This window comes from Anomaloglossus baeobatrachus, chromosome 5 (genome assembly GCF_048569485.1).
Source record: "Anomaloglossus baeobatrachus isolate aAnoBae1 chromosome 5, aAnoBae1.hap1, whole genome shotgun sequence".
NCBI classification, from domain to species: Eukaryota; Metazoa; Chordata; class Amphibia; order Anura; family Aromobatidae; genus Anomaloglossus; species Anomaloglossus baeobatrachus.
The window spans coordinates 440,700,933-440,726,143 of NC_134357.1; the positions used below are offsets into that span (position 1 = coordinate 440,700,933).

Sequence of the window (25,211 nt, forward strand, 5' to 3'; positions counted from 1 at the left end):
GCTGTCCCACGTTACTCGGTCCACAGCCGCCACTATTTCTCCCGGTGTGCCGTCCCCGCATTGCATAACCACGTGTCACAAAACATCACACGTGCCCTGAACAACGCTGTTTCAGCCAAAGTCCACCTAACCACAGACACGTGGACAAGTGCATGTGGGCAAGGCCGCTACATCTCGTTGACGTCACACTGGGTTAATATTGTGCAAGCTGGGACCCAGTCTGAGCGAGGGACGGAACACGTCCTTCACACACCAAGTTTTGCAGGCCCTACCTCAGTCAGGGTTTCACACACACTCTACAGCTCCGGAATGTCATGCTCCTCAGCCTCCTCCTCCTCCTGCGCATCCTGATCCACTTTACCCTCCACACCAGTCCCAAGCTGGAAGTGTCGCGGGCGGAGGAGGGGACGGTGCGCTCTCCCACTGCTCGGGTCCGGCTGACGCTGCTCTACGGCTGCTGCTGCTCGTTGGCTCGAGCGATGGCCGGATCCCGGGGACTCGAGCGGCGCTACTCGCCCGTGAGTGAAAAGGGGTGGTTTGGGTTTTGGGGATATTGTCCGTGACGCCACCCACGGTTGTGGTGATTGTGTGGACACCACCGCTGCTCTGGACGGGGATCCCGGGAGCCTGTGACAGGGAGCAGCTTTGTTGTTATTTCTCCCCTCCGTGGGTAGGGGGGTTGGTTGTCCCAGGGCCTGGTGATGGGGTAGACATGGATGACAGGCGGGTTGCGGGGCCTGATGAGGTGCAGGGTCGCAGGGGCAGCGCTGTGCCGCACGGCACGGAGGTACTCACTCAGCCCAATGATGATGACACAGTTCACGGTTAAACAAGTGGCTGGATGGACGGGTCACTCGGACGGCTGCGGTTGTTCCTCCCTGCAGGTTAGTGATGACTGTCTCTCCCTGCACCTAAGTTAAGTGTTGGTAGTGATGGTTTCCCAACGGTAACCCGCTCCCCGACCTGGATATGGGCCGGAGGAGCCCCTTTTGCCCACAGGCGCTGGCCCTGGGAGACGGTTGCCCTTGGCGGTGGCTGTGTCTCCCCTTCATGGTTGTACGGTTGCCTTCTATCTGGACTTGGCTGTTTGGAAACCCTGAGGTTCCCTTCACTAACGGATTTGGCAAATTCACGGCGACACCAAGCCTTGCCGGGATCCGAAAGTCCTCTGCCAATGGTGCTGGCTTCTCTTTGTATACCGGTCCGGTACGGCCGGGTCACCACCCGTCCACGGTCCTTACGGCAGACTCCAATCGGCCTCCACTGCAGACGGTCACCACATCCTGCCAACCTTGCTGTCCTGTCCGGGCCACACACCCGGACCAACTTCAGGCTCTTTGCTGTCACTTTTCTCCTCTCTACTACTTTCCTCCTTCCACTTCCTTAGCTTAACTCTCACTGCCTGTGTTTTCCCTCCTCCTCGGTGTGTGGAGACCAACCGCCTGGCTCCACACCCTGGTGTGGACAACAGCCCCTGGGGAAGGCAACAAGGATTTTCTGTTTTGACTATGATATGCCTGCAGGGAGTGTGGGGTGTTTAAGTGTTGTGCTCTGTGGCCCCTGGCTTGTCCAGGGCGACACAGAAGCACTGCAGCACTGCCTCGGCGAAGCGGCAACAGGCAGTGCTGAAGCTAATCTGCATAGGTGACAAACCCCACAATGCAGAAGAGGTGTGGACAGCTCTGAAACAGCAGGCAGATCACTGGCTCACAACTCTGAACCTAAAGCCAGGAAAGGTCGTGTGTGACAATGGCCGGAACCTGGTGGCGGCTTTGAGGCGAGGCCAGCTGACACATGTTCCATGCGTGGCCCATGTGCTCAACCTCGTGGTTCAGCGGTTTCTAAAGTCATACTCAGAGCTGTCTGATCTGCTGGTAAAAGTTCGCCGCCTGTCTGCACATTTTCGAAAGTCACCTACTGCTTCAGCCGGCCTTGCCGGCTTAAGACGCCGTTTGCATCTTCCGGCACACAGACTGGTGTGTGATGTCCCCACGCGTTGGAATTCAACTCTGCACAAGTTGGTCAGGATATGTGAGCAGAAGAGGGCAGTTGTTGAGTACCTGCATCACCTAAGCCGTCGGGAAATGGGTCAAACTCCACACATAACACCTGAGGAGTGGAGATGGATGTCCGACCTATGCACCATCCGCCAAAACTTTGAGGACTCCACCAAGACGGTGAGCGGCGATGACGACATTATTAGCGTCACCATACCGCTTCTCTGCCTTCTAAAATGGTCTCTGCTCAAAAAACAACCATGATGCATTGCAGGCGGAGCGCGATGAGTTTGAGCAAAAAACAGTAGTGGGTGTGGGTGATGATAACACACAGCCCAGCCTCGTCTCATCACAACGTGCAGTGGAGGACTATGACGAGGAGGAGGATGAAGACATGGAGCAACTCTCTGGCCAAATTGAGGATATGACATGCAGTCATATCCTCGGTTCAGCGTGGCTGGCCAGAGGACAGGGTAGATGATGAGGAGGAGGAGGAGGAGGGCAGCATGTTCAGTCATCGTGTTGGTCAGGATACTGAAGTGATGGCTGTTAAGAGTCTGGCACACATGGCTGACTTTATGGTAAGCTGCCTGTCTCGTGACCCTCGCGTTAAGAACATCTTGGCCGACAATCATTACTGGTTGGTAACACTGTTAGACCCACGCTAAAAGGAGAACTTTATGTCTCTTATTCCCGAGGCGGAGAGGTCAGGCAAAATGCAGCAGTTCCAGAAGGCCATAGTCACGGAAGTAGGCAAAGCATTCCCCTCACAAAACGCTAGCGGCATAGGTCATGAATCAGTGGACAACCGAGGCGTACAGCCAAGAGAGGCACAAGTCCAATCCGCCAGAGGTAGGGGAACAGTCTTTAAGATGTGGGACAGTTTTCTCAGCCCCTCACGTACCACAGCCCCTGAGGTGCGGGGTAGTGCCACAAGAAATCCTAAGTTTGCCCAGATGCTGAAGGAGTACCTTGCAGATCGAACAACTGTACTCCGACATTCCTCTGTGCCTTACAATTATTGGGTATCCAAGCTGGACACGTGGCATGAATTGGCTCTCTACGCCTTGGAAGTCCTGGCCTGCCCTGCTGCTAGCGTTTTGTCAGAGCGTGTTTTTAGTGCCGCAGGTGGAATCATTACAGATAAACGCACCCGCCTGTCAACTGAAAATGCTGACAGGCTGACTCTGATCAAGATGAACAAGGGTTGGATTGGGCCAGACTTCACCACACCACCAGCAAATGAGAGCGGAATTTAAAGTTTGACATGTACCTCCACTCACCCATGGGTACACACTTCTGGACTTTGGATAATCGCTGGACTGCTCCTCCTTCTCCTCATGCGCCACCATGATGATGACCGTTACAAATTGCAATACTTAGGCCTTTGTTTCAGGTATACCCCCAGTGGTAAATTTTTTCGCCCATTCTTTGCAGAATGGACATTACAACGACAGGAGACCCGCTCCTTTGCAATGGGAACAATGTTTTGAGGCCCTCATGCACGTCTCTACCCAGGGACAACGTGGAGCCTCCCAATTTTTGGCTGCCCTGCCTAAGGGCTATACTACAATAGACCCACTTCCTTCCAATGGGCACTTCAGGTTTACAGGCCCTCATGCACGTCTCTACCCAGGGACAACGTGGAGCCTCCCAATTTTTGGCTGCCCTGCCTAAGGGCTATACTACAATAGACCCACTTCCTTCCAATGGGCACTTCAGGTTTACAGGCCCTCATGCACGTCTCTATCCAGGGACAACGTGGAGCCTCCCAATTTTTGGCTGCCCTGCCTAAGGGCTATACTACAATAGACCCACTTCCTTACAATGGGCACTTCATGTTTACAGGCCATCATGCACGTCTCTATCCAGGGACAATATGGAGCCTGACGCTGCCACCGACTGCCACACACATGCTGTTTTTAAATGCAAGCACAGACGCAATAAGAACCTAACTGGTTTTTCGGAGCGACAATTACTGAGAAGTCTGACACTATCAGACACTGCTGACTGACGTGTATTATACACTAGACTTGTGCGTTATATAATAGTTTGTGCAAAACGCGCACCTGTACGCTGCCACTGACTGCCACACACGTGCTGTTTTTAAATGCAAGCACGGACGCAATAAGAACCTAACTGGTTTTTAGGAGCGACAATTACTGAGAAGTCTGACACTATCAGACACTGCTGACTGACGTGTATTATACACTAGACTTGTGCGTTATATAATAGTTTGTGCAAAACGCGCACCTGTACGCTGCCACCGACTGCCACACACGTGCTGTTTTTAAATGCAAGCACGGACGCAATAAGAACCTAACTGGTTTTTAGGAGCGACAATTACTGAGAAGTCTGACACTATCTGGACTGTTTTACACTGTGTACACCAGCCCCAGATATGATGAAGGCTGGTATACGGTCACCACTACCCTGCCTGCCTGCCTGTATACTGCTACAATAGTCCTGACAAGGACTTTTCTGGTCACTAGCCTGTATTCCGACCTGGCTATACCCTGCCTGTATATAGCAACAATAGTCCTGAGAAGGACTCTGCTACTGTACTCCGACCTGGCTATACCCTGCCTGCCTGTATACAACTAGAATAGTCCTGAGAAGGACTTCTGGTCACACTGTTTGCAGCCCTGCTCCGGAACTAACTATAAAGGGCCGCAAAGCTTTCCCTGAATCAGCGACACTCTCCCTGCACTGACTGTCTGGATAGTTGTGAGCAGAGCACAGCGCGCCGGCCGATATAAAGGCTCGGTCACGCTGTGCAGGCCGGCCAATCACTGCAATTCCACAACTAACAGGGCTGTGGCATTGCAGTGGTCTGCCAGCCAATCCCTGCATGAGGGCTGGCTCTCAAAAGAGCGCCCACATGCAGAAATGAAGACCACGAGTACAGCACGAGTATCGCGAGATTACTCGGTCCCCGCCGAGCAGCCCAAGTACAGCGATACTCGTGCGAGTACCGAGTAGTGACAAGCATGCTCGCTCATCACTAGTAATCAACTCACACGGGAGAGATAGGCAGAACACTGCAAAATTGTTACTCGTCCAGCCGGTTCAAGTACAGACTTTTACATACAGAGATTTGGCCCCACAGTCCCTAGTGGTGCCTGCATAGTCTAGAATGGCCCTAGCACAGACTAAGCTATGGCAACTTGGACCTATGCTGCCTGAACGGCCATCGAGTGCTTCACATACAGCTCTGGCAAAAATTAAGAAACCACTGCAAACATTTCAGTTTTTCTGATTTTTCTCTTTATAGGTACAGTACAGACCAAATGTTTGGACACACCTTCTCATTCAAATAGTTTTCTTTATTTTCATGACTCTGAAAATTGTAGATTCACATTGAAGGCATCAAAACTATGAATTAACACATGTGGAATGAAATACTTAACACAAAAGTGTGAAACAACTGAAAATATGTCTTATATTCTAGGTTCTTCAAAGTAGCCACCTTTTGCTTTGATTACTGCTTTGCACACTCTTGGCATTCTCTTGATGAGCTTCAAGAGGTAGTCACCGGAAATGGTCTTCCAACAGTCTTGAAGGAGTTACCAGAGATGCTTAGAACTTGTTGGCCCTTTTGCCTTCACTCTGCGGTCCAACTCACCCCAAACCATCTCGATTGGGTTAAGGTCTGGAGACTGTGGAGGCCAGGTCATCTGGCGTAGCACCCCATCACTCTCCTTCTTAGTCAAATAGCCCTTAAACAGCCTGGAGGTGTGTTTGGGGTCATTGTCCTGTTGAAAAATAAATGATGGTCCAACTAAACGCAAACCGGATGGAATAGCATTCCGCTGTAAGTTACTGTGGTAGCCATGCTGGTTCAGTATGCCTTCAATTTTTAATAAATCCCCAACAGTGTCACCAGCAAAGCACCCCCACACATCACACCTCCTCCTCCATGCTTCACGGTGGGAACCAGGCATGTAGAGTCCATCCGTTCACCTTTTCTGCATCGCACAAAGACACAGTGGTTGGATCCAAAGATCTCAAATTTGAACTCATCAGAATAAAGCACAGATTTCAACTGGTCTAATGTCCATTCCTTGTGTTCTTTAGCCCAAACAAGTCTTTTCTGCTTGTTGCCTGTCCTAAGCAGTGTTTTCCTAGCAGCTATTTTACCATGAAGGCCTGCTGCCCAAAGTCTCCTCTTAACAGTTGTTCTAGAGATGTGTCTGGTGCTAGAACTCTGTGTGGCATTAACCTGGTCTCTAATCTGAGCTGCTGTTAACCTACGATTTCTGAGGCTGGTGACTCGGATAAACTTACCCTCCGCAGCAGATGTGACTCTTTGTCTATTTTTCCTCAGGTGTTCCTCATGTAAGCCAGTTTCTTTGTAGCGTTTGAAGGTTTTTGCCACTGCACTTGGGGACACTTTCAAAGTTTTCCCAATTTTTCAGACTGACTGACATTCATTTCTTAAAGTAATGATGGCCACTCGTTTTTCTTTACTTAGAATTTTTATTATGGCAATAAAAAAGCAGCTAACAGTCTATTCAGTAGGACTATCAGCTGTGTATCCACTAGACTTCTGCACAAGACAACTGATGGTCCCAACCCCATTTATAAGGCAAGAAATCCCACTTTTTAAACCTGACAGGGCACACCTGTGAAGTGAAAACCATTTCTGGTGACTACCTCTTGAAGCTTATCAAGAGAATGCCAAGAGTGTGCAAACAGTAATCAAAGCAAAAGGTGGCTACTTTGAAGAACCTAGAATATAAGACATATTTTCAGTTGTTTCACACTTTTTTGTTAAGTATTTCATTCCACATGTGTTAATTCATAATTTTGATGCCTTCAATGTGAATCTACAATTTTCAGTCATGAAAATAAAGAAAACTATTTGAATGAGGTGTGTCCAAACTCTTAGTCTGCACTGTATGTTTTTTGAGTGAAATGTAAATTTTTCTTTTATTCTATAAACTACTGACAACACGTCTCCAAATTTCCAAGCAATAAATTTTGTATTTATTTTCTGAAAATGAGAAATGGTCAAAATAACAAAAAAATGCATTGCTTTCAGACCTCAAATAATGCAAAGAAAACAAGTTCATAATCATTTAGAAACAACAATACTAATGTTTTAACTCAGGAAGAGTTCAGAAATCAATATTTTGTGGAATAACCCTGATTTTTAATCAGAGCTTTCATGTGTCTTGGCATGCATTCCACCAGTCTTTCACACTGCTTTTGGGTGACATTATGCCACTCCTGGTGCAAAAATGTAAGCAGTTCTTCTTTGATGGCTTGTAACTATCCATTTTACTCTTGATTACATTCCAGAGGTTTTCAATGGGGTTCAGGTCTTGAGATTGGGCTGGCCATGACAGGGTTTTGATGTGGTGGTCCTTCATCCATACATTGATTGACCTAGCTGTGTGGCATGGCACATTGTCCTGCTGGAAAAAACAGTCCTCAGAGTTGGGGAACATTGCCTGAGCAGAAGAAAGCAACTGTTTTTCCAGGATAACCTTGTATACGGCTTGATTCATTCGTCCATCGCAAAGTTTAATCTGCCCAATTCCAACCTTGCTGAAGCATCGCCAGATCATCACCGATCCTCCACCAAATTTCACAATGGGTGCAAAACACTGGGCTTGTATGCCTCTCCAGGTCTCCATCTAACCCTTAGATGACCAGGTGTTGGGCAAAGCTGAAAATTAGACTCATCAGAGAAGATTACCTTACTCCAGTCCTCTATGGTCCAATCCTTATTGTCTTGGCAAACTTTAGACTGGCTGTCCTTTGCTTCTCATTGATGAAAGGCTTTTTTCTAGCTTTACATGACTTGAGTCCTGCCTCTTGGAGCCTGTTACGAACTGTTCTTGCCATGCACTTCACCTCAACTGCCATTTGCCATTCCTTTTGTAAGTCACTTGATGCCATCCTGCAGTTGCTGAGTAAAGAAACTGAGGTTAAAGGTGCTGAACTGACGAAGCGTCTCCACACCTAAACCCTATTGAGCATCTATGTGGCATTCTCAAATGGCAGGTGAAGTAGTTTAAAGTCTTTAACATATTCCAGCTCCATGATGTCATCCTGGAGGATGGAAGAGGATCCAGTGGCTCCTGTGAAGCTCTAGTGAACTCCTCCCCCTAGAGAGTTAAGGCAGTGCTTGACAATAATGGTGGCCACACAAAATATTCACACTTTGAGTACAATTTGGCCATTTTCACTTAAGGGTGTACTCACTTTTGTTGCCAGCATTTTTTAGACATTAATGCCTGTGTGTTGAGTTATTTAGAGGACACCAAATTTACACTGTTATACAAGCTGTACACTGACTACTTTACATTGTATCAAAGTGTCATATTTTCAGTGTTGTCCCAAGAAAGGATATATTAAAATATTTACAAAAATGTGAGAGGTGTACTCACTTTTGTGATATACTGTATCTGAGCTAACTGTCGGCCAAGCATCCATATCTTCTGCTGCATCCACACTTGTGAACTCTTAGCTCGGCCAAGCATGTTTGTGTTTCGAATGAGGAGAGGAAAGAATGCCACTGCCAGACAAACTCTGTTTCTACTTATCCTTCTTGAAAAAAAAGTTCAGGCATCTAAATATAAACTGCTCGATACTTAATTTCTTCAGATATTATCGGTCTAGCGACAGTCTGAAGGCTACTATACTCATCAGATGGTCAATCAAAATCGATGAGTTTGGATTACTTTAATTGACTGTCTATAATGGACCGTAATTAATGCAGGATCAGACTACATAAGGTTTGTTTGTAGCCGGTGATTAGGAGACACATAGATCTGCATGGAGCTGTATTCACAAAACAGTTGATGATTTTTTATAAAGACCATTTCACACCAGACACCAGGAACTTACCGTATTTTTTGTTTTATAAGACGCATCAGATTATAAGACGCACTCCAAATTTTAGAGGCAGAAAATAGGAAAAAATTATTTTTAATGTTAAAGTGAGGGACCATCTATAATCCTAGTGTGTCTTAACCTGAATGCTCAACAGGAGGGAGCGGCGGTGGTGGAGCAGCTCAGGAAGATCACAGGAGTCAGGGCAATGCTGCAGACTCAGAGGAGGGTTATTTCGGCTCAGGAGGAATGGCGATACTGCTGACTCGGTGGTGTCGCTGCGGCAGGCATCATTCATCTGCCGGCGGGCTGTGGGGGTGTCGCGGCGGGGGGCACCATTGATCTGGCGGCGGGCTGTGGGGGTGTTGCGGCGGCGGGTGCCATTGATCTGACTGCAGGCTCCATTAAATCATCTGCGGTTGACGGGATGGGCTTCAAGAAAATAGCCATTTTCCTGAAGTCCATCGCGTCCATCTGTGCACGCACCACCTCCTTGGCAATTTTCTTGAACTTAATCGCGAGCAATTCGATGGAGTCCGCAGTCAGCTCAATGCACACACTGCCAAGTCAGCCTGCCGGAGGATCAATGGCACCCACCGCCTCGACACCACTGAGCTCGTCTTGTGACCCTCATGAGCTGCTCCACTGCTTCTCAGAGACCTCCGACCCTGCCTTCTATGATGCTTCTCTACCACTGCTGCCCCAGTAAGCCATATCTGTTTTGTAAGACGCACCCCCATTTTACTCCCAGTTTTGGGGGAAAAAAGTGCGTCTTACAATCCGCAAAATACGTAGTTATGTGGATGTGTGAGTCTCGGTGAGCCTTCTGTCTACCTTACCCTTGGCTTCACCAAAGGCCCTCATCTAAGCCCAACTTTGCCTTGCATCTGTTCAAGTTTCCTTGTGCAGACAGTGGCCCATTACCCTGTGATATATGGTTCTGAGGTTCCCCTCATGAGGAAAGTAATGGCCTGAGGGGCAATCTTATCCTATATGTTTATACATTTTTAGATCATTCATCAGGAGTTTTGAGCTGCGCTTCTGAGGTCACCTATTTCGTTTTGAGTGTAATTGCTATGACTTTACCCCTGGCTCTCCTTCCCCCACTCAGCGATATCTTTATATTGTCTTCAAGGACAAGCACGAGCCAAATCTCTCTCATATTTAATTAACATTTATATAAACCAATTAACCTGGCAGTAATTAGCAGTGAAGTGGAGCCCCTTCGAGTAGCAGCACACACGTCTAGCCTGCTAATAACCTACTGGGCATAAACCTGAGTCTTATAATGGATTGCTCACTAGTTTTACATTTAATTAAATGGCTCCTGCAGAAATATCGACTATTCATCTCCATTTGTCGTAATATTAATGTTATATTATTATCTCTGTCACTGTCCGGCTACTGGATTATTACACTTAATAATGTCACTGCCGACCATTATAGTGAATGAGATTTGGTATATATTTTATCTCAGCTCCTATATATTGTGGTGCAATGTGCAGTGAGCAGGTATGACTGACAAACCAAACTGAATTAGCCCTGTGCAGTATCCTATGTTGGGTATTCTGGTATGGTATATGTCCATACATTGTACACATAACCATGCAAAATAGTGTCTGATTATAGCGTCACCATACAGCCTAGGAAACATATGACAGTAACATATAGTTGCCTGAAAAGCAATCCTATGCCTTAAAAAATATACAGTACGGTGCATAAAGCCCCCTTCACACGGTTGTTAAAAAACCAGCACATATGGCATGTTTCATTTTGACCATCCGTGTATACATATGTGTCATCCGTGTGGTATCCTTGTGTATATGTGTGGTATCCAGGTGACACATAGCGGAAAAAAAACCCCATGGCAGTGAAATTAGTGTTTGATTTGTGTTAAAGATGTGCAAAGATAGACAGACAGATGGATAAATAGATACATAGAGAGATTTTACAGCTATTAACAAATAAAGAGAAAACTTTCCAACCATTTTTGCTGACAAGCAAAGGTCAAGCAGAAATGGTTAGGACCTCATGAAGTTTTTTTCTTTTAATTATTTGTTTGGGTACATTTAATGTGATGCGTCAATTCTGGATACTGGTGGCTGCGGGCTGGAATTTTTAGGCTGGGAACAGCCCAATAACTATGGAGCTTCCAAGCCTGATAATATAAGCCCTCAGTTGTCTGCTTTACATTGGCTCGTTATCAAAACTGGATAGGGACCCCACATCATTATTTTCTTTTAATTGTTTATTTGTTGGGTTAATAGCTGTAAAATCTATTCATTCATCTATCTATCCTTCTATCTAACCCTCTATCATCTATCTATCTATCTATCTATCTATCCTTCTATCTAACCCTCTATCATCTATCTATCTATCTATCTATCCTTCTATCTAACCCTCTATCATCTATCTATCCCTCTATCTATCTATCTATCTATCTATCTATCTATCCTTCTATCTATCCCTCTATCCATCTATCCCTCTATCTATCTATCTATCATCTATCTATCTATCTATCTATCTATCTATCCTTCTATCTATCTCTCTATCCCTCTATCTATCTATCTATCTATCCCTCTATCCCTCTATCCATCTATCTATCCCTCTATCTCTCTATCTATCCATCTATCTATCCATCTATCTATCCATCTATCTATCCCTCTATCTATCCCTCTATCTATCCCTCTATCTATCCCTCTATCTATCTATCTCTCTATCCCTCTATCCATCCATCCATTCATCCATCTATAACATTTGCACATCTTTAGCACATACAGATCTTTAATTTCTTGAATGCATTTAATTCTAGTCCATGTCACACGGATGTCATATGTGTGCCATACGTGTTTTTTGCAGGACCCATAGACGTCTACACTGACCCTTGTCATTCGTGCTGATGCTAAAAAATGGACATGTCTCTGTGTGGCTCACACAGACACATGTGGTTCACACATACACACAGAGGGGTGAAAATCAAGACCTATTTTAATGAGTATGCATGAAAACGGACACCGCACGTACAGGACACACAGACTTGTGAAGGGGGCCTAAGTAGTAGTGCCACACTAGGCTCATTACTACTGTATAGTGCTCATATAATACCTCCTTATAAGTTGCAAATACTATCTCCATATGTAATATTTTATAGCACTGTTATAAGAAGAGTACTCATGTTACTCACAAGCCTGAGGTTACCATACAGCCTGGTGCCAAATATCAGTGCCATACAGCTGCTTGAATAATAATGCTACACCCTCCTACACTTTAGGGCTCCGCCACACATCCGTGAAAACCACGTCCGTGTAAAACGGGCCGTTTTTCGGGTCCGTTTTCCGTTTTTTAGGTCCGTTTTTATGGTATGTGTGGCCTGCGTGTGTATCCCGTATGCTAGCCGTATGTGCGTGTGGAATGTCCGTGTGTGCGTGAGTGAAATAACTGACATGTGTATGTGTTGTCCGTGTGAAATGTACGTGTGTGATGCAAAATGTCGTTACTACATGTCGGAAGACAGAGTAGCGGGATGAGAATGAACTCGGGTGAACTTCACCCGAGTTCATTGTCATGCTGCGGCTCTGTCTTTGTGCTGTGTACTGATTAGCGGTCACCTGTGAAGGATTCACCGGTGACCACTAATCCCCCGAGTGACTGAAGTGTCCCCCCCTCTCTCATACTCACTGAGATGAGTAGCGCGATCAGCTGCTGTCAGTCAGGTAACTCGCGGCCACCGCTGGATCCAGCGGTGGCCGCGGGTAACCTCAGTGACAGCAGCTGATCGCGCTACTCATCTCATTAGCTGCATGGAGGTGACCGGAGCGGCGGTGTCTTCTGCAGCTCCTGTCACCTCCATGCAGCAGAGCTGCACGCGACGCTGGAGGACTGTGGAGTACGCCGGACATGGAGGGTTTGCGGGGGTTAATAAATTGGTAATGAGGGAATTTGTTTGTGTTTTTTATTTCTAATAAAGGATTGTTCAGGTGTGTGTGTGTTTTTTTACTGTAACTTACAGATTAATCATGGAGGGTGTCTCATAGACGCCTGACATGATTAATCTAGGATTTATTGGCAGCTATGGGCTGCCAATAACTCCTTATTACCCCGATTTGCCAACGCACCAGGGTAAATCGGGAAGAGCCGTGTACAGCCCCAGAACTGTCGCATCTAATGTATGCGGCAATTCTGGGCGGCTGCTGACTGATATTGTTAGGGTGGGGGGCCCCCCATAACGTGGGGCTCCCCATCCTGAGAATACCAGCCTTCAGCCGTATGGCTTTATCTGGCTGGTATTAAAATGGGGGGGGACCGCACGCCGGTTTTTTTAATTATTTATTTATTTATTTTAATGCACAGTATAGACACGCCCACCGGCTGCTGTGATTGGGTGCAGTGTGACACCTGTCACTCAGCGTGGTGGGCGTGTCTCACTGCAACCAATCACAGCCGCCGGTGGGCGGGGAAAGCAGGGAATACGAGATTGATTAATGGGCGGCCGGCTTTTTCAAAAGAGGAAAAGCCGCCGGAGTTTTTATAACAGCCGTGCAGCGCCGCACCGGAGATCGGGGAATGGTAAGTATGAGAGAGGGGGGAACTGACCGCCAGACAGCTAGAGGGACAGACAGACATAGAGACCGACTGACGGACTGAGGGAGAGAACGAAACATAAAAAGAAAAAAGACTGACATCACATGAAAAAAACACAAAACATACAGGGAACAAACAGAGATGCGTCCGTGTCACTCGGACGTGCGCACAGACCCATTGACTTTCATTGGGTCCGTGCTGCGTGTTGCGTGAATAAAACGGACATGCTGGCGTTTGACACGGCCCACAAAACGCATCACGGAGACGGACTCACGGACATAACCAAAAACGCAATTGTAACCGCTGAGATATAGTAACATTGGTGCACGTTTGGCCGTGTCTCCAGTATACACGGAAACGGACCAAACACGCACGTGTTTCACGGATGTGTGGTGGAGCCCTTAAGCAAACTATACTGAGCAATGTCTAAGTAGTAGTGCCACACAAGGTTCAATACCAATATGTAGTGCTAAAATAACTGATATGAGATTCATGAGACCCCATATGATTGCCCAAATTCTCTTTCTGAACGTCCTGTAACCTTACTGGTCTTTGTCTGCTTATTTCCAGGTTAACGCCTTCCTGTCCTTCGTGTTTCCAATGGTTGTTATCTCTGTACTCAACACCATCATAGCCAACCAGCTTATCATAATGGTAAAGCAGGCGCACCAGGAGAACCAAGTGTGCACCATCGGTGGCCAGCAGACCGTCCTCAGCATGTCCATGGAACCCAGCCGCATACAGTCCCTCAAGCATGGTGTTCGAGTCCTGCGTATGTACTTTATCTTCTTTTAACCAAAGTGTTTAATATCCACTTTTCATCTATTATCAACATTTTATAAATGTATTCTTGCTGTAAAGACAGGACTACATTTTGCCAAAGTGAACATCACTAAAAATGTTTTCCATTGAATTCAATGGAGTGATGTGGTAGAAAATTGATCTCTCTAAATAAGGCTAAGGGACATCCATAGACCTTTACAAATCGACCACCTCTGCATTGAATGCATTAGGAAAAAGTGACCATATTGAATTATACACCAAATAGTGAAATGTCATACCAAGACAAACAATCTGAAGCCTTGGCGCAGCTAATACTTACTTGTGAAGAATGCAGCCAAATCCCGAGTAGATATTAGTAATTTTTTCCCCTCTTTCTGTTATGCTAAATACTTTTATAACAGTAAGTGGGGCATCAAAGGAGGAATAAATCCACTTAGGGGCCCTTTGCACACTATGACATCGCAAGCCGATGCTGCGATGTCGAGCGCGATAGTCCCCGCCCCCGTCGCAGCAGTGATATCTTGTGATAGCAGCCGTAGTAAATATTATCGCTACGGCAGCTTCACATGCACTCACCTGCCCTGCAACGTCACTCTTGCCGGCGACCCGCCTCCTTCCTAAGAGGGCGGGTCGTGTGGCGTCACAGCGACGTCACACGGCAGGCGGACAATAGAAGCGGAGGGGCGGAGATGAGCGGGATGTAAACATCCCGCCCACCTCTTTCCATCTGCATTGCAGGCGGGACGCAGGTAGGAGATGTTCCTCGCACCTGCGACTTCATACACAGCGATGTGTGCTGCCTGCTGGAACGAGGAACAACATCGCACCTGTCGCTGCAGCCAAAATAATGAAAATGACCGACACTACACCGATCATACGATACCGACGCTTTTGCGCGTCGGTAATCGTAGTTAAAACGATTTACACACTATGATGTCGAGAGCGACGCCGGAAGTGCGTCACTTTCGATTTGACCCCACCGACATCGAACCTGCGATGTCGTAGTGTGCAAAGTGCCCCTAATACCTGATTGAATACTATTATTCACATCAGATATTGGTGGAAATTATGTACGATGTAAATTTTGGTTTGAGACACATGAGCTGCTCAAGATGCCCCAAATCCATTAAAGAGAATATGTCAGCAGGTTTTTGCTATCTCATATGAGTACAGTATAAAGTATGAATACAGATTATGATTCCAATGATGTATGACTTAGAATACTGGGTGCAGCAATTGTGACACAATCAGAGTTTTTAGATTTTCAATGCAGCAGAGCTCAGAAAGCTAACCCCGCCCACATCCTTGATTAGCACCTCTCTGTGTACATTTTATATTGACAGTAAGCTGCTCATCAGTGCTGGGGGCGGGGTTGAACCAGGATGCATGAAGTCACCTATTCTAGCAGTGATAATCTCCTGTTGATAAAACACTCATTGTACACACACAGCCTAATAAGTGACACATTACTGAAATCAGTGTCTCTGTTCCTACCTCATGGTACCCTCAGATTACATAGCAAAAACCTGCTGACCTATTCTCTTTAAGGGAATTGCTGTTCTTATTTAATTTGATTAATCTTACACCAGTGATGTTTTTTATTATGACAGTAGGATACAAATATAGTCTGTGTTGACTGCCCACCCCAATGGTACAGAACCTGTATAGGGTTTTATCCATCCTCTCCAATCTAGTTACCAAAATCAAGTAGACTTGTGCTTCAAATTGGGTAGATTTTACTGAATTGGCTCAGTAGAATATGAGGTGGAGTAACGTGTGACTGCAGAATCAGACTAGATGGGATTTGTATGTGGTCTTTACGCACATGAATGGTATACACAAATCTATGGGAGATTTTTAATCAAGACCATTTACAAAATTGATTCATTTTTTTAGATGCTTTGGAAAAATAGTTGCAATTGTTTATCACCCTATAACCCTAATCTATACGGAGCGTATAGCATAAAATACAAGCGCAGTGGGGTAATGATCCTGCAGAAATTCGGGAAAGTCAAACACAAAAATAATTAAAACTCTCATTCATAAATAGAAAATTGTAATTTCAAGCCGAGTCGAGATCTCGAGGGCAGTATTAAATAAATTCAATAATTTTGTCTTCCTTTGAAAGCAAGGGGAAAGATAAACAGCCGCAGTCTGGAATTATCTTCCCTGAAACAATGAACCAAAATTATTTTTATCTAAACTAGAAGAAATTTCTATAAACAAACAAAACACAAAGACATTTGTCATCTGCCGGGAAGAGTCCCGGAGTGGTGCTTATTAATTCTGCACCGCACACCAGACCTCAGCTTTGTTCTCTTCAATAACTACAAATGACGTTTCTTTTACCAATTCCACAAAAGTCTGCTCCAACTGAGCGGATTACTGATGGAGGGGAGCCTGTCTGCCAATGTAACAAATTGTTCCAATTTACTTCTTAATTTATCGAATGGCTCCAGTCAAATCAAATATCAGGTAACGCAAAAATAAAACATTTCTCTTGAGTCTTTACAACTTCCAAAAAGTTCTATAGTCACAGGTTTGGGTTGGAACGTGACCACGAACAGCTACGAAAGGATCAATGTGGACGGCGTCACCAAGGTATTTTACTTCTATATATGCACAGGTGCTCAAAATTGTACACTATGGGAGGACACTATAGTTGCTAGAAAAGAGATTCTGCAGCAGAGCCACCTCTGAATTGGAGCCCACTTGCCTCCACCCCAAACAGAAGGTGATGTTCCATATCGGGGCTCGTGTCCCAGACACTCTCCCCTCTACCCCACCTTTTCACAGTCAATCAGCTAGTTGGTTATCATTAGATGACTCAGTTAGAAGTTGAGCAGAGCTTTCAGCAACAAAACCATAGAGGAGTACAAGCCATCTGCTTGCAAACTCGGCTTGAAGGAATGCAAAATATCACCAGCACAGTTCAAAGGAAGGAAAGGGAGTTTAAACACCAAGAGAATACTGATAATCAACAGCTGGGTGGAACTCGAGCTCCTGCTGGGTCCAAAAGGGAGAGAGATGCATCCAGCAGGATAGCTACCTTTACCAATGAATACTGACAGCAGGAATAATGTAAAGTCAGGGAGCATTCTGCGCCGCCATGCCCTGTGATTGTCTATGGCCAGAAACCACATGACTATATGTCACATGTGTCACACCCGTGACACCCATGTATTAGTCTGTCACTGTCATGTGTAACTAAGGTGTCACTGTGTCATTGTTCCGTGTCCAAAATGTCAGTGTCATTGTCATGACACTGACCCCAAATACCCCAAGTGTCATAATCCTGTACCACAAGCGTCAGTGTGTCATTGTGATGAACCTTAAGTATCATTGTTATTGTCTTGTCCACCAATCATGTGTCATTGTCCTGTATCCCAGCTGTCAGTGTCATGGTCCTGTACCCCAAGTGTAAATGTGTAATTGTCCTATAACCCAAGCATCAATGTGATTGCCTGGTAACCCAAGTGTCAGTGTCTTTGCCTTGTAACTCATGTGTCAGTGTATTTGCCTGGTAACCCAAGTGTCAGTGTCTTTGTCCTGTAACCCAAGCGTCAGTGTCTTTGCCTGGTAACCCATGTGTCAGTGTATTTGCCTGGTAACCCAAGTGTCAGTGTCTTTGCCTGGTAACCCATGTGTCAGTGTATTTGCCTGGTAACCCATGTGTCAGTGTCTTTGCCTGGTAACCCATGTGTCAGTGTATTTGCCTGGTAACCCATGTGTCAGTGTCTTTGCCTGGTAACCCATGTGTCAGTGTCTTTGCCTGGTAACCCATGTGTCAGTGTCTTTGCCTGGTAACCCAAGTGTCAGTGTCTTTGCCTGGTAACCCATGTGTCAGTGTATTTGCCTGGTAACCCATGTGTCAGTGTCTTTGCCTGGTAACCCATGTGTCAGTGTCTTTGCCTGGTAACCCATGTGTCAGTGTCTTTGCCTGGTAACCCATGTGTCAGTGTCTTTGCCTGGTAACCCATGTGTCAGTGTATTTGCCTGGTAACCCAAGTGTCAGTGTCTTTGCCTGGTAACCCATGTGTCAGTGTCATTGGCTGGTAACCCATGTGTCAGTGTATTTGCCTGGTAACCCAAGTGTCAGTGTCTTTGCCTTGTAACCCATGTGTCAGTGTATTTGCCTGGTAACCCAAGTGTCAGTGTCTTTGTCCTGTAACCCAAGCATCAGTGTCTTTGCCTGGTAACCCATGTGTCAGTGTATTTGCCTGGTAACCCAAGTGTCAGTGTCTTTGCCTGGTAACCCATGTGTCAGTGTCTTTGCCTGGTAACCCAAGTGTCAGTGTCTTTGCCTGGTAACCCATGTGTCAGTGTATTTGCCTGGTAACCCATGTGTCAGTGTCTTTGCCTGGTAACCCATGTGTCAGTGTCTTTGCCTGGTAACCCATGTGTCAGTGTCTTTGCCTGGTAACCCATGTGTCAGTGTCTTTGCCTGGTAACCCATGTGTCAGTGTGTTTGCCTGGTAACCCAAGTGTCAGTGTCTTTGTCCTGTAACCCAAGTGTCAGTGTCTTTGCCTGGTAACCCATGTGTCAGTGTATTTGCCTGGTAACCCAAGTGTCAGTGTCTTTGCCTTGTAACCCATGTGTCAGTGTATTTGCCTGGTAACCCAAGTGTCAGTGTCTTTGTCCTGTAACCCAAGCATCAGTGTATTTGCCTGGTAACCCATGTGTCAGTGTCTTTGCCTGGTAACCCATGTGTCAGTGTCTTTGCCTGGTAACCCAAGTGTCAGTGTCTTTGCCTGGTAACCCATGTGTCAGTGTCTTTGCCTGGTAACCCATGTGTCAGTGTATTTGCCTGGTAACCCAAGTGTCAGTGTCTTTGCCTGGTAACCCATGTGTCAGTGTCATTGGCTGGTAACCCATGTGTCAGTGTATTTGCCTGGTAACCCAAGTGTCAGTGTCTTTGCCTTGTAACCCATGTGTCAGTGTATTTGCCTGGTAACCCAAGTGTCAGTGTCTTTGTCCTGTAACCCAAGCATCAGTGTCTTTGCCTGGTAACCCATGTGTCAGTGTATTTGCCTGGTAACCCAAGTGTCAGTGTCTTTGTCCTGTAACCCAAGTGTCAGTGTCTTTGCCTGGTAACCCATGTGTCAGTGTATTTGCCTGGTAACCCAAGTGTCAGTGTCATTGCCTGGTAACCCAAGTGTCAGTGTCTTTGTCCTGTAACCCAAGTGTCAGTGTCATTGACTGGTAACCCATGTGTCAGTGTCTTTGCCTGGTAACCCAAGTGTCAGTGTCTTTGCCTGGTAACCCAAGTGTCAGTGTCTTTGTCCTGTAACCCAAGTGTCAGTGTCTTTGCCTGGTAACCCATGTGTCAGTGTCATTGTCTGGTAACCCAAGTGTCAGTGTCTTTGTCCTGTAACCCAAGTGTCAGTGTCATTGCCTGATAACCCAAGTGTCAGTGTCATTGTCCTGTAACCCAAGTGTCAGTGTCATTGCCTGGTAACCCAAGTGTCAGTGTCATTGTCCTGTAACCCAAGTGTCAGTGTCATTGTCTGGTAACCCAAGCGTCAGTGTTTTTGTCCTGTAACCCAAGTGTCAGTGCCATTGCCTGGTAACCCAAGTGTCAGTGTCTTTGTCCTGTAACCCAAGTGTCAGTGTCATTGTCTGGACTCTAAATAACAATGTACCAAAGTCAACTCCCTTTAGATATATTTGGCTCTTTGAGTATTTAAAGATATGGGATATGTGAACTAAAAGTTGTGTGCCCTTCAGTGTAGGACATACATAGAGGTAGTAATAATACAATCTGACTACAGTGGTTAATATATTATAGGCTACTCTGTGATTCACTACTGAAAAGTTTCATATCTGGTCACTGTGATTATAAGTCTGACAGCTAAAGCTAGAGCCTGCCCGCTATACCAGTCAGATCAGAAACGGGTACAGATCAGTAAAAGCCGTCTGCACAGCAAGATGGCCGAAAACACACATGAATATTTTAGGAATTTTACAGAATTACTGAATGATTTATCAGCTTTAAATAGAGAAAGGCAGAGGAGAGACTTCATAGGGTGCAGAGGAAACAATGCACTTACATTAACTATTCAGATTTAAAAGACTTTAGCTCTAACATATACTTGACCTGTATCCAGCTAGATATAGTTCAATGTTACACAACCCCAAAAATTATCAAAAGTTCCACAATATGTTAACTATAAAACTGCCATGTAAATGGGACTATAATTACTAGAACTCTATGCCTCAAGTACAAGATGATAACAGGTGTTCCCCAAAAATAAGACCTACCCCAAAACTGAGCCCTAGCAGGCTTTTTCAGCTTTTTTGGAGAATGAATATAATATAATTCCTACTCCAAAAATAAGCCCAGGTTGTGTACCATACTCTAAGGGGTACTTTGCACACTATGACATCGCAGGTGCGATGCTGCGATGCCGAGCGCGATAGTCCCTGCCCCCGACGCAGCAGCGATATCTTGTGATTGCTGCCGTAGAGAGCATTATCGCTGCAGCAGCTTCACACGCACTCACCTGCCCTGCGATGTCGGTCTGGCCGCGACCCGCCTCCTTCCTAAGGGGGCGGGTCGTGCGGCGTCACAGCGACGTCACACAGAAGGTGGCCAATAGGAGCGGAGGGGCGGAGATGAGCGGGACGTAAACATCCCGCCCACCTCCTTCCTTCCACATAGCCGGTGGACGCAGGTAAGGTGATGTTCCTCGCTCCTGCAGCTTCATACATAGCGATGTGTGCTGCCTGCTGGAACGAGGAAAACATCGTACCGTCGCTGCTGCTAAATTATGGAAATGTCGGACCCTACATCGATCATACGATAACGACGCTTTTGCGCTCGTTAATCGTATGTAAAAGGATTCACATACTGCGATATCGACAGCGACGCCGGATGTGCGTCACTTTCGATTTGACCCCACCGACATCGCACCTGCGATGTCGTAGTGTGCAAAAAAACCCTAATAGTGTCCTGAAATAGGGCTTAGGCAGCCCTTTCAGGATATGTAACTTTTATTGGCATATCTTGCCCCGTTGTGTTACTGTAAGTTCCAGTGGTTTATAGTCACATGCCGGCTAGTAAATGGAAAATTAATAAGTAATCACCCCTCCCACTCCTCTACACCATCGTTAGTGATTGCAAATGAGTCTTCATCCCTTCTCCCACCCACCCCTCTATCTATGCCTGCATCAGTCATTCAGTCAGACTGCCGTATTATTGCCCGAGGATCTCATTGCAATAGGACTGGCCATGTGCTCTCCTCAACTGAGCATGACAGATGCAAAGAAATACACACTGACAGGCTCGGGTCAGGAGAGCCGCCGACCAGCCAGAAGATTGCAACGCATCCTCAGGCAATAGTAAGCCTGACTGATTCACTTATGCCGCCACAGAGGGGTCGGGGAAGGGAATGAACATTCATTTCCATTAACTCACGTTCCAATCACTGATGACGGCACAGAGGGGTGCACGGGGTTAGGGAGTAAATATTCATTTTCCATTAATGGGAAACTCAATCACTGACACCAATACAAAATATAAGACATTCCCTGAAAATAAGCCCTAGTGCATCTTTAGGAGCCAAAAATAATATAAGAGCCTGTCTTAGTTTTGTGGAAACATAGTACTATAATACTACCCCTATATCAGGAATACAACTACTATAATATTTCCCTCTATGTACAAGAATATAACTACTAAAATACTGCCCCTATGTGCAAGAATATAACTAATATAATACTACCCCTATATCAGGAATGCAACTACTATAATATTTCCCTCTATGTACAAGAATATAACTACTAAAATACTGCCCCTATGTGCAAGAATATAACTAATATAATACTGCCCCTATGTCAGGAATATAACTACTATAATACTGCTCTCCTATGTACAGGAATATAACTACTACAACAAGAATATAACTACTATAATACTGCTCTCTATGTACAAGAATATTACTGCTATAATACTACCAGGAAGGAGGGGGTTTGACAGCTCATCTGTAGACCTGTGTACAGACTCAACACAGCATCGTGGATATGCAGAGAAGGAAGACTTATCCAGCACTCGAGTGCTGGACACCTCCTCCTTCTCTACTATAATACTACCCCGAATGTACAAGAATATAACTACTGTCATATAGGTAGTATTATAGTAGTTATATTCTTGTACATAGGAATAGTATTATAGTAGTTATAAACTTGTACATAGGAGCAGTATTAAAGTAGTTATAATCTTCTACTTAGGGGCAGTATTATAGTAGTTATATTCTTGTACATAAGGGCAGTATTATAGTAGTTATAGTCTTGTACATAGGAGCAGTATTATAATAGTTATATTCTTGTACTTAGGGGCAGTATTATAGGAATTATATTCTTGTACATAGGAGACAGTATTATAGTAGTTACATTATTGTACATATAGGATAGTATTATCTATATATATAATTGCCTTATTCTGTCTGTCTGTCTGTCTGTCTGTCTTGCTCCAAAATTGTGTCCTTACGGTGACACAAAGCTGATTGGCCGCTGGGCTCGCCATGGCCCCGCCCCCCCGCACGGATTGGCCGCTCGCCCAGGCTGCGCCCCCACACGGATTGGCCGGCCGCTCGCCCAGGCTCCGCCCCCCCACAGATTGGCCTCTCGCCCCGGCACCCTGCAGGCATTGGCAACTCGGCCCCGCCCCGCCCCCCTCACGCAATGAACGCTAGCTCTGGCCACGCCCCCCCCTTCCCCCGCATTCCCCGAACCGACACGGTCACGGAGCCACGACTACCAGGTGAGTACTGTACCCCTGGGAGCCCACATCAGCGTACGCCGCCAAATCAGCCGACACATACCCTCGCATTGCTGGGGCTGGCCGGCGTATGCTGGTGTGGGCTCCCGTGCGAGCGGGGGACGAGATGCGCTGGTAACCATGGTAGCATAGTTACCAGCGCATCAAGGTCCTGCAGCGGCGGAAAATACACACACGCACACACATAACAGCACACACACACACACATCAGATCACACTCACTCTCACACACACATCACATCCACATACTCACAACATCCTGGGATATCGCTTGCTTCTCGGCGGCGATATTGTGCTGTGAGCTTCCAGGACCTGCCGGAGGATCACATGGCCAGAAGCATGTGGTATCTCCGGATGTTGTGAGTATGAGCGCGTATGTGCAATATCGTCAATGTGTGTGTGCGTGAGTGTATGCGATCGGGTGTGTGTGAGTGTATGCGATCGGGTGTGTGTGAGTGTATGCGATCGGGTGTGTGTGAGTGTATGCGATTGGGTGTGTGTGAGTGTATGCGATCGGGTGTGTGTGAGTGTATGCGATCGGGTGTGTGTGGGTGTGTGTGAGTGTATGCGATCGGATCTGTGAGTGTCGGCAGAGGAGCACGGTGTGCTGGAGGAGGCTGGGAGGAGAGAGGCTGATCCTGGGGAAGGCTGGGATGGGGAGGCTGAGAGAAGAGAGGCTGATGCTGGGGGAGGCTGAGGCTGGGGTAGGCTGGGAGGAGAGAGGCTGATGCTGGGGACCGAAAAGGCATCAGCTGGGGACAGAAAAGGCTGATGCTGGGAGGAGAGAGGCTGATGCTGGGATGAGAGAGGCTGATGCTGGGATGAGAGAGGCTGATGCTGGGGACAGAGAGGCTGATGCTGGGAGAAGAGAGGCTGATGCTGGGGACAGAGAGGCTGATGCTGGGAGGAGAGAGGCTGATGCTGGGGACAGAGAGGCTGATGCTGGGAGGAGAGAGGCTGATGCTGGGAGGAGAGAGGCTGATGCTGGGATGAGAGAGGCTGATGCTGGGATGAGAGAGGCTGATGCTGGGATGAGAGAGGCTGATGCTGTTGACAGAGAGGCTGATGCTGGGGACAGAGAGGCTGATGCTGGGATGAGAGAGGCTGATGCTGGGATGAGAGAGGCTGATGCTGGGAGGAGAGAGGCTGATGCTGCGGGCAGAGAGGCTGATGCTGCGGGTAGAGAGGCTGATGCTGGTGCAGCATGGGGGATGGAGCACGATGGGGGGTGCGCAGCATGGGGGATGGAGCACGATGGGGGGTGCGCAGCATGGGGGATGGAGCACGTTTGGGAGTGCGCAGCATGGCGCATGGAGCACGTTTGGGAGTGCGCAGCATGGCGGATGGACCACGTTTGGGAGTGCGCAGCATGGCGGATGGAGCACGTTTGGGAGTGCGCAGCATGGCGGATGGAGCATGTTTGGGAGTGCGCAGCATGGCGGATGGAGCACGTTTGGGAGTGCGCAGCATGGCGGATGGAGCACGTTTGGGAGTGCGCAGCATGGCGGATGGACCACGTTTGGGAGTGCGCAGCACGGCGGATGGAGCACGTTTGGGAGTGCGCAGCATGGCGGATGGAGCACGTTTGGGAGTGCGCAGCATGGCGGATGGAGCACGTTTGGGAGTGCGCAGCATGGGGGATGCAGCACGATGGGGAGTGCGGAGTATGGCGGATGGAGCACGTTTGGGAGTGCGCAGCATGGCGGATGGACCACGTTTGGGAGTGCGCAGCATGGCGGATGGAGCACGTTTGGGAGTGCGCAGCATGGGAGATGGAGCACGATGGGGGGTGCGCAGCATAGGGGATGGAGCACGATGGGGAGTGTGCTGCATGGGGGATGGAGCACGATGGGGAGTGCGGAGTATGACGGATGGAGCACGTTTGGGAATGCGCAGCATGGCGGATGGAGCACGTTTGGGAGTGCGCAGCATGGCGGATGGAGCACGTTTGGGAGTGCGCAGCATGGGAGATGGAGCACAATGGGGGGTGCGCAGCATAGGGGATGGAGCACGATGGGGAGTGCGCAGCATAGGGGATGGAGCACGATGGGGAGTGCGCTGCATGGGGGATGGAGCACGATGGGGAGTGCACACCTCCCCCCAACACACACACACACACGCGCGCGCACTGCACAACACACCACACACACACACTGGGAACCACAAACAACTGCCCTACACAGACACCCACACACACAGACAACGCTGCACACACAAATATACGCAC

The 25,211-nt window shown here is 47.2% G+C and overlaps 1 protein-coding gene and 1 long non-coding RNA gene across 2 annotated transcripts in view; one reads left to right on the forward strand and one right to left on the reverse strand.

The window, feature by feature from the left end:
* LOC142311740 (uncharacterized) overlaps window positions 1–25,211 on the reverse strand; it is a 441,604-nt gene that overhangs the window by 283,851 nt on the left and 132,542 nt on the right. The gene's annotated exons all lie outside the window — the stretch shown is intronic.
* The window catches only part of NTSR1 (neurotensin receptor 1), a 333,106-nt gene that overhangs the window by 204,356 nt on the left and 103,539 nt on the right, over window positions 1–25,211 (forward strand). The window contains exon 2 of the mRNA XM_075350413.1: window positions 13,992–14,193. Coding sequence (XP_075206528.1) covers window positions 13,992–14,193 — 202 coding nt within the window. The remainder of the gene's footprint in view (window positions 1–13,991; window positions 14,194–25,211) is intronic.